Source organism: Brachycentrus maculatus, unplaced genomic scaffold (genome assembly GCF_059751285.1).
Source record: "Brachycentrus maculatus isolate JH-2025_06_01 unplaced genomic scaffold, ASM5975128v1 h1tg000059l, whole genome shotgun sequence".
Taxonomy (NCBI): domain Eukaryota; kingdom Metazoa; phylum Arthropoda; class Insecta; order Trichoptera; family Brachycentridae; genus Brachycentrus; species Brachycentrus maculatus.
The window spans coordinates 340,862-350,881 of NW_028280813.1; the positions used below are offsets into that span (position 1 = coordinate 340,862).

At 33.4% G+C, this 10,020-nt stretch overlaps 1 protein-coding gene across 1 annotated transcript; it reads right to left on the reverse strand.

Moving 5' to 3' along the window:
* Positions 1–1,554: 1,554 nt before the first annotated feature.
* Positions 1,555–10,020, reverse strand: LOC148311681 (uncharacterized). The gene is made up of 5 exons (XM_088256247.1): positions 9,946–10,020; positions 8,015–8,156; positions 7,113–7,444; positions 3,705–3,803; positions 1,555–1,665 (listed from the first exon to the last, which is right to left on the reverse strand). The coding sequence occupies exons 1-5, from the start codon at positions 10,018–10,020 to the stop codon at positions 1,555–1,557; spliced, it is 759 nt and encodes a 252-aa protein (XP_088112373.1).

Below are 10,020 nucleotides of genomic sequence, written 5' to 3' on the forward strand. Positions count from 1 at the left end.
AACAATTTTACGCGGTTTATATCTATTTTCAGCTCAAATTTAAACAAAAGGTTTATTCTAATTCAAACCATTTATAACCGTTTCAAACAGTTTATCCAATTAAAACCATTTATAGCCGTTTCAAACGGCTTATTCCAATTAAAACCATTTATAGCCGTTTCAAACGGCTTATTCCAATTAAAACCATTTATAGCCGTTTCAAACGGCTTATTCCAATTAAAACCATTTATAGCCGTTTCAAACGGCTTATTCCAATTAAAACCATTTATAGCCGTTTCGAACGGCTTATTCCAATTAAAACCATTTATAGCCGTTTCAAACGGCTTATTCCAATTAAAACCATTTATAGCCGTTTCAAACGGCTTATTCCAATTAAAACCATTTATAGCCGTTTCAAACGGCTTATTCCAATTAAAAACATTTATATCCGTTTCAAACAAATTTAAACCATTTATTTTATACAATTAATCCAATTGTATCTAATTATATTCAATTATTTTTTTTACAAAAATGTTAATAAAATTAGTATATAACCACTCACCGAGATTTTTACGTCTACCGGTTTCGAGACGTACCCGTCTCTTCGTCAGGACAACCACTAACACAGCATGCAAACAATACTATCATTCACCACCATAGCACCATTTACACACTCAAAACTACACAAAATGTCTAACACATGCGATTTTTGGTCGACCCGAAGACCAACATGCACTAAAGGTTTCAATACAGACATGCGTTACGAGCCGAGGTTAAACGTGCCATCTTTATATTCGGTTATATACTAATTTTATTAACATTTTTTTTTAAAAAATAGGTAATAATGACTAACCACAAAGTAAATGCTTTAAATATGAATAATATTGAGAAAATTATATTCAAATACCCAGTAAAACCATTTATAACAGTTTCAAGCTGTCCATTCCTATGAAAACCATCTATATCCGTTTCAAATAAGTAAAAACCAATTTGATACAATTATATTCAAATATATTTATTACTTATAACCCTTATCCGCACCCAATGGTGCATAGGGCACTGCATCGAATTGACGCAGTGTTATCTTGATCATTACTTGCATGAAGGCAAGGTGATCACTCTTGCGCTTCAGGTCAGCATCACTTCCAGTCCAGGGTAATATTAAATAAATATTTCAGTGTAAAATCACTAATATTTATTTTCACCCCCCCTGGGAATCGAACCCGGGACCTCAAGCACGGTAGCTAAATACGCTGACCATTACACCACGGAGGCGGACATTATATTTAAATATATATAATAATAATAAAACCCTTATCCGCACCCCAATGGTGCATAGGGCACTGTGCCTTATAAACGCAGTGTTATTATGATCGTTTTACACATGAAGGAAAGGTGATCAGCCCTCCGCTTCAGGCACCAGTCCATGGTAATATTGAATTAATATTACAGTGAAACAATTTATAACCGTTTCAAATAGTTCTCGATGGTTTAAAACGAATTTATTCTGTCGGTAAGCGGGGGCTATGTTTGATAGTTCGGAGGATTCTAGAAAAGGGACAGACTCGCAGTGTACTAATGGTTCGGAGCCAGTGGTTTGAGTGCAACCCTTTCCATCTTCTTCCCCCTGTTTCTGCTGACGGCCGCCCTCAACACCGTCAGCTCATCTTCGGCCAATTTCTTGCGCTGCAAAGGAGATCATAAAATCAATACAAAACTATTTGTAGACATAGTCTTAACAGAGACGATTCATCTCGATTTTCGCGATTTTTTTAGAATTTTCACTCATGAATTACATGAAGAGTTAAATCCACTCACGAGTAGGCATAGGCTATGAAACTTATAAAGTTGAAGCACGAGTAGGGACATGATAAGCGGTGTTGCATAAGCCGTAGCTAGATTTCAGAGTCACTTGAACGTTTGGTAATTCAAAAAAAAAATCGAATCATTTTGAACTTTATTTCTACTATTATTTTTTGACATCTCATCAAAGATGAAGAAGAATATGGAAGTCTGGGCATTTACGGGGCTTACGACCGTCATAGGCTGGTTTAAGTGATCACTTTACACACGTGTAACATTCACCAATTCTACCCATTATTGACAACCACACTACTCAAATTCTTGGAAGTTCTATATATATATATGAACCAATTTAGAAACCTTGTTCATGAGTCACTAGAACTTCACTAGAGACATCTATTGGTGAGATGTGAAGAAGCTTTTTATTAAGCTATTTATTTCTACTATTTCTACCTCACGCCGAATGTATACTGTATTATTCATAATATTCTCTATATTATTAATATTTAAAGCATTTACTTTGTGGTTAGTCATTTTTACTTTTTTATTTTTTCACAAAAATGTTAATAATATTAGTATATAACCACTCACCGAGATGTCTACCGGTTTCGAGACGTACCCGTCTCTTCGTCAGGACAATCACTACCACAGCATGCAAACAATACTACGATTCACTACCATAGCACTATTTACATTTATAATTACACTGTTTACTGTATTATTTAACTCACTAAACAACACGCCACTTCCCCGCAGGGGAAGGCAGAGGGAATAAACCACCAAACCACCATCTTTGGAACCATCCTTCGCCTCTTTCAGCACGCTGGGCTACCCTCCTGGAGGTCCCGCGTTTGATTCCCAGGGGGGTCAAATAAATACAAGCGATTTTTACTTAATATTTATCCAATATCACACTGGACTGGTACCTGAAGCGGAGGGCTGATCACCTTACCTTCATGCGTCAACGATCAAGATGACACTGCGTTTATATAATGCGGTGTCCTATGCACCATTGGATTGCGGATAAGGGTTTCAAGACAAGTGTATTTTTTCACTCTAATATTCATTCAATATTACCCTGGACTGGTACCTGAGGCGGAGGGCTGATCACCTTTCCTTCATGTGTCAACGATCAAGATATCACTGCGTTTATATGATGCAGTGCCCTTTGCACCATGGGGGTGCGGATAAGGGTTGAGAGAGAAAGAACTGTTATATTCACTACATTTCGAAAAAGAGACAATATAATAGAAAATAATTTTTCATCGTGTATTGAATACAAACTGAAAATTGTAAAATGTCATATACATTGAATTGTTGGGTAATATACCCAAAAAAAAACAAGGTTTTTGTTGGATTGAATTCTACATTTATTTATGTATATCTTAATACGTGACGCGTTTCCTCTTATCAAGACATTATCAAACACATTGAGTATTTGATAATGTCTTAAGGAGACGAAACGCGTCACGTATTATCATATATAATATATATATATATATATATATATATATATATATATATATATATATATATATATATATATATATATATATATATATATATATATATATATATATATATATACATGTATATATATATATAAATATATATATATATATATATATATATATATATATATATATATATATATATATATATATATATATATATATATATATATATATATATATATATATATATATATATATATATATATATATATATATATATATATATATATATATATATATATATATATATATATATATATATATATATATATACATATATATAAACATACATATATATATATACATTTTGAATATATTACCCAACAATTCAATATGGAATTCTACCAACTGTCTGCAGCAACAATAAAAATAAATTGAATTTGATCGCGGGTTTTGAAGAATACCTACCCTGGCTTCCGTTTGGATCCTTCTCTCCAGTATCGATAGTCTGGTCCTCAGCTGTAGGACTTCCCTCAGGAGTCGCCCTGCAGCGAGCTTCTGGTCAGCCTTCGAACAAAACAAGCGTTATTGTAAAGAAATCATTCATTAATTGATTCGGCAGTCACTTAATGGTGAAATCTATCCATTTTTAATTTAAGTTGCGTCGGTTGTGGTCCCGTGGTTAGTGTCGCAGACTCTCGAGTCAGAGTTTCTAGGTTCAAATCCATTCTAACACAATTTGATACCTATCCCTAATAATGAGCCGCTTAGGCTCAAAGAAATAGTATGAAATTGAAATATTTATGTGAATATTAAAAACTCAACTATTTCCTCTCTTAAAAAATGGTTTTATCATAGCAAATACCAGTATTTCTTAAAAATCTATTGTGACACGTGTTTCCATACATTCCGCAACATTTTCAAATAGTATGTAAAGCTAATTCTCTCTCTAAATATATATATATATTGATATATATATATATATATATATATATATATATACATATATATATATATATATATATATATATATATATATATATATATATATATATATATATATATATATATATATATATATATATATTTATCGTAGTCATACAGGAGAAAGTGACCAAGTGCATTCTTTACAAAAACGTGATCATTGACTATTTGATATCTTACTAGCTTAATATTGCCCTGAAAAACATCCCAAAGGATTTTAAACTTGCAAGTATAATATATTGACTTGGTAAAAATGACTAACTGCATTCATGTTTATTTTGTTGCCAAGCAAAAGTGACTTAAATGGCCCTCCTGAACATTTTACCTTTTGTTAGTTGGTCACTTTCTCCTGTACGACTATGATATTTACTAAATGATTTTAAACAGCTGTATACTGAACAACCTTTTTGGTTGGTTGGAAGATATCTCGTGGAAGATGGCACTGCCATTGCGGTAAAAAAAGGCTGTTTAAAAATCATATTTTTACCGGTAAAAACATCTTTCACAAATGGGTAAAATTTCAGAAGTTATGCATATTGCCTTCACCCCAGGCGTATATTGTCATACTGCTGTCTCACAGAGGATTTTGTTGAGCTATAAATTGACTCCTAACCATCACGCCGCTTCCCGCAGGGGTAGGCAGAGAGAATAGAACGCCACACCACTCCATCTTTGCAAATATTATGATGCGACTTTATATATATATATATATATATATATATATATATATATATATATATATATATATATATATATATATATATATATATATATATATATATATATATATATATATATATATATATATATATATATATATATATATATATATATATATATATATATATATATATATATATATATATATATATATATATATATATATATATATATATATATATATATATATATATATATATATATATATATATATAAATATTGGGTTGATGCAAAAGTTTTGACCGTTTTTTACATATATTTTTTTTTAAAATTTTTTCTTGTGTATTATTTATTTAATCAATTATATAATTTCCATCAGTTCTTATAACCTTCTTCCATCTTTCTATCAACTTGTTAATACCAGTAGTATAAAATTCCGCGGATTTTAATGCGAAAAATGAAGTAAGGGATGTTTTTACCTGCTCTATTGAATAATTTTTTTCATCATTAAAATTTTTTCGCAGTGATCGGAATAAATGAAAATCAGAAAGAACAAGATCTGGAAAATACAGTGGATGCTTGATAACATCCCAATTTAACTCATTTAGCTTGTGTTGGGTCATCATAGCCACATGTGGTCGCGCGTTGTCGTGATGAAACACTGCCCCTTTTCTGTTTACCAATTCTGGTCTATCCTTTTGAAGGACCATGTTCAATTTGGATAATTGCTGACAATATCGTTCTGCTGTACTTGTCTTATCGTGTTCCAAGAGTTCAAAATACACAATACCCTTATTATTCCACCAAACACAAAGTATAACTTTTTTTTATGGATTTCGGCCTTCGAAGTTGTTAATGGGGCTTGTCCAGGTATAGTCCAATGTCTTTTTCTTGTCACGTTGTTGTACACGAACCATTTCTCATCTCCCGTCACCAAACGATGCAAAAAAGGTTCATGTTTTCGTCTCGCACTCAAAGCAACGCGCGTTGAAACACGATCCAATAAATTGGCAGCCGACAATTGATGAGGTATCCAAACGTCGTACCGCGAAACCATTTCCATACGCTTCAAATGTCTTAATGCGATTGTTTGGTTGACTCCCATCATTGACACAATCTCCCTGATAGTTAGACGTGGATTGGTGTCAATTATGACTTTTAATTCATCGTCATCAGACTTCAATGGCCGCCCGGTACGTGGTTTATCAATGAGTGAAAAATCTCCAGATCGGAATTTCGCAAACCATCTTCGTACCTGTCGAAATTTGATGACATCTGCTCCATACACTTCACAAATGTTTTTGGTTGCCACACTCGCGGTATTGTCTTTACGGAATTCATAAAGTAAACAATACGTAAATGCACTTTATCGAACGACATTTTGAAAAAATACAAGGGGTTATTACTGTACTCTGGCCAGGCCAAAACTGAATAGAAAGTAGAGGGAAAGCATCCTTTATACAATGGAATCATAAAATAAGAAGATACTATTCATAATTTATGAAAAAATTTTTTTTTACCTGGGATCATAAAAAACGGTCATTACTTTTGCATCAACCCAATATATATATATATATATATATATATATATATATATATATATATATATATATATATATATATATATATATATATATATATATATATATATATATATATATATATATATATATATATATATATTTTTATATATATATATATATATTTTACATGCTATGCATATTGCCATCACCCCAGGCGTATACTAAGATCCTACCATCTCACACAGGTCCAATTCTCAAAACTAGCCATTGTTAAAAATGAAAATTTTACAAGTAATTAAAGCTAATTAAGTAATTAATTTCCTGAAGTCGTAATCCCCGTAATTTATTTTCAATTTCAATTTATTCAACAAAAAAATAATATATACATAACAAACAAAATTCAAGGATATATTAAAAGTAAGCAAGAAGACTTAAAGGTGTAGAAGAATCCCGCTTCGGAAAACTCCTTCGGACACATGGAACAGATCAATATCCAATGTGATATTGTTCAACATAGCGGTAGCTCTTCCTACAGGCATAACCATCGGCAAGTTGGTCCTGTGTATAGGAATGTGAAACAATCTATGCCGACGCTGTCTTAGCTAACTATCGGGAACATACAGACCATACAGACATGTTATATGTTCATCTATATATTATTCTATATTTTGAGATCTCAAAATGTGGAGATGTCTGTTTCTGTTCCTACCTTCCTGGAGGGCTTCTTGTCCGAAGGTTTGATGGCCGGCACCTGCAGTTCGGCCTCCTCCTCGCGGTGGCCGGCGTGCTCGCGCTCGTGCTGCGCCACGTGCTCGCGCAGCCGCGCCGCCTGCGCGAGCAGCGCGCGCCGCTCCTCGGACAGCGCGCGCGCGTGCTGGCGCGCCTGCTCCAGCCGCGCCTGCTTGCGCGCGTGCCCGGCGCGCGTGGCGGCCTGCAGGCGCGCGCGCAGCTCGTCGTGCAGGCGCGCCAGCGTGCCGCGCGCGCTCTCGTGCTCGACGCGCGACGCCAGAGCGTCGTTTATGGACGACATGATCTCCATACCTTGGGAACACACAAAAACACAAGCACAATTTTTATTTTCAAAACATACATAAGTCATATATCGCTCACTCCTTTCAAGAACGTCATAAATCAAAAATCGTCAATTTTTACTTGTGCATGTTTTCGGAATACCCAGAAAATGTACTATATCCCAGCAAAAGCGGCATATTTTTAACTTAATATTTACCCGCTACAGGGCAGAAAATGTTATTTTTGCATTTTGAACAAAAGGTATTGTTTAGTTATTATTTTAAATATACTAAATATTTTTGGAATGGAGAAAAAACCTCTGATTTTTACATAAAAAGATACGTTGCACAGTAAAAAGTTCAATAAGTGGCTTGAAATTTATTGATACATTGTATTATATTTTCAAACTTTAAAAACGTTTTCCTGAAAATCAAGTTTTTTTTATTTATGACGTTCTTGAAAGGAGTGAGCGATATATTAGTGTGAAAAAAGAAGGAACGAAAATAGAAGAGGCGAAGAATGTTTGCAAAGACACATTGATGTGGCTTTCCATTGCTGTTGACAAATAAAATAATTAGTTTGCATGTAAAAGCTCCTCACGCGTTTGGTTGTGCAGTAGTCTGATGGAGGCCGGCTGTAGGCTGGCGGAAGCGTCAGGGCTGGGGGCCCCGGAGTCCCTGCCGGCGTCCTGGAAGCTGTTGGGACCTTCCTTCATCACATGCTGGAAGGCGCTGGACGTCTTCTGGAAGCAGACAACACTCCAGACGCTCACAGGACCCGATATAGAAGCTCAAAGCTTCTTCTCAGGCTTACGCTCAAAATCTTTCGAACTAACTAGTAAAAGTTGTAGGAAATACTCTATATATATATATATATATATATATATATATATATATATATATATATATATATATATATATATATATATATATATATATATATATATATATATATATATACATATATATTGTAGAGGTGCCACTTTTTAAAAAAAAATGGTTTTATTTCTAACTAAAGTAACCTGTATTTTTAAACAAAGTAAAATAAGGAAAGAATGCAAAGCTGGGACAAGCATTATCGATAAAATAAAGAAAGGCGTATTGAGATGGTTTGGACATGTAGAACGAATGAGTGAGGAAAGAACGGTAAAACAAATTTATGAGGCGAATGTAATTGGAAAAAGGAGCAGAGGAACGCCGACAAAAACTTGGCATGATCAGGTATGCCAAATACTCGAAAGTGGTCAGGTTAAGAGTGGAAACAATTGGCGGGTATGTATGAGGATATGCATGAACGTGGGAGATGCGAAGAATGTTTGCAAAGACAGAGTGGTGTGGCGCTCTATTCTCTCTGCCTACCCCTGCGGAGAAGCGGCGTGATGGTTAGTTAGTTAGTTTTTAAAGTAACCTCACTTTTTGTAACAGCGACACCTTCACAAAAAAAAACTATTATTTCCACGCGTTGATAAAAATATAACCTAACTTTTCAGCTACCAAATAAACCAAAATTTCCAGCCAACTCGCTCGCGCGTTGTACTGACGTCTGACGCCAATATTAGCTTTAACTGAAATACGTTAAAACCTTCGAGATTGTCACAGTTTTTGTATTTACAAAAATCAATTAACGTAATGACGATGTTCAACGACCAAGCGTTTTTGCTGAATCATCTCAGTATCAATTTTCAATAAACCCTTACAAATTTTCAAAGCCAAAATACTTGACGCGACAATATGAAACACACCCTTAGTAGGTACATTTTTTCTTTATTTTAAACTTTTTTGCATTTCATAATATAATGTAATATAATTAAAAGTACCTACATATGTCGCTCACTCGTTTCAACAGCGATATTATATTAATATAGTGATATTATATCAAAAAACTTGATTTTTCAGGAGAACGTTTTTAAAGTTTAAGAATATAATAAAATGTATTAAAAATAAATATCAAGCCATTTATAGAACTTTTGGCTGGCAACAGATCTTTTTAGGTAAAACCTAAATGCTTTTTCTTCATTTGAAAAATATTTAGTATACTGAAAAAAATAATTCAACAATACGTTTTCTTCGTTTTGATTTTTCAGAAGAACGCTTTTAAAGGTTAAAAATATAATACAATGTATTAAAAATAAATATCAAGGCACTTATTGAACTTTTTAGTGTCCAACAGATCTTTTTAGGTAAAACCTGAAGGTTTTTATCTCCATTTGAAAAATATTTAGTATTTTGAAAAAAATAATTCAACAATACGTTTTCTTCAAAATGCAAAAACTACACTTTCTGCCCTGTAGCGGGTAAATATTATGTTTAAAATATGCCGCTTTTGCTGGGACATTTTACATTTACAGTACATTTTCTGGGCATTCAGAAAACATGCACAATTGACGATTTTTTATACATGATGTTGTTGAAAGGAGTGAGCGATTTGTATAAATGTATATGAAAGTGTATCAATTTGTTTAAAAAAATGTAACTATATTAAATAAATAAAAAAAATTATATTTACTCGTTCTTTCTAAACTGGATACTTACATTATCAAAATGATTTCCTTTCGGAATTGGTCCGAGCTGGAATCGAACCGCAGCCCTCTTTGCTTTTAGTGACAT

What these genes read in the sequence shown, in the direction of transcription:
- LOC148311681 (XM_088256247.1), bottom strand. Translation starts at nt 10,020, where the DNA reads ATGTCACTAAAAGCAAAGAGGGCTGCGGTTCGATTCCAGCTCGGACCA. An exon ending in ACAAGAAGCCCTCCAGGAAG is followed by an intron (nt 3,804 to 7,112) that starts GTAGGAACAGAA and finishes TTTTGTTCGAAG; the next exon opens with GCTGACCAGAAGCTCGCTGC. An exon ending in GGATCCAAACGGAAGCCAGG is followed by an intron (nt 1,666 to 3,704) that starts GTAGGTATTCTT and finishes TCTCCTTTGCAG; the next exon opens with CGCAAGAAATTGGCCGAAGA.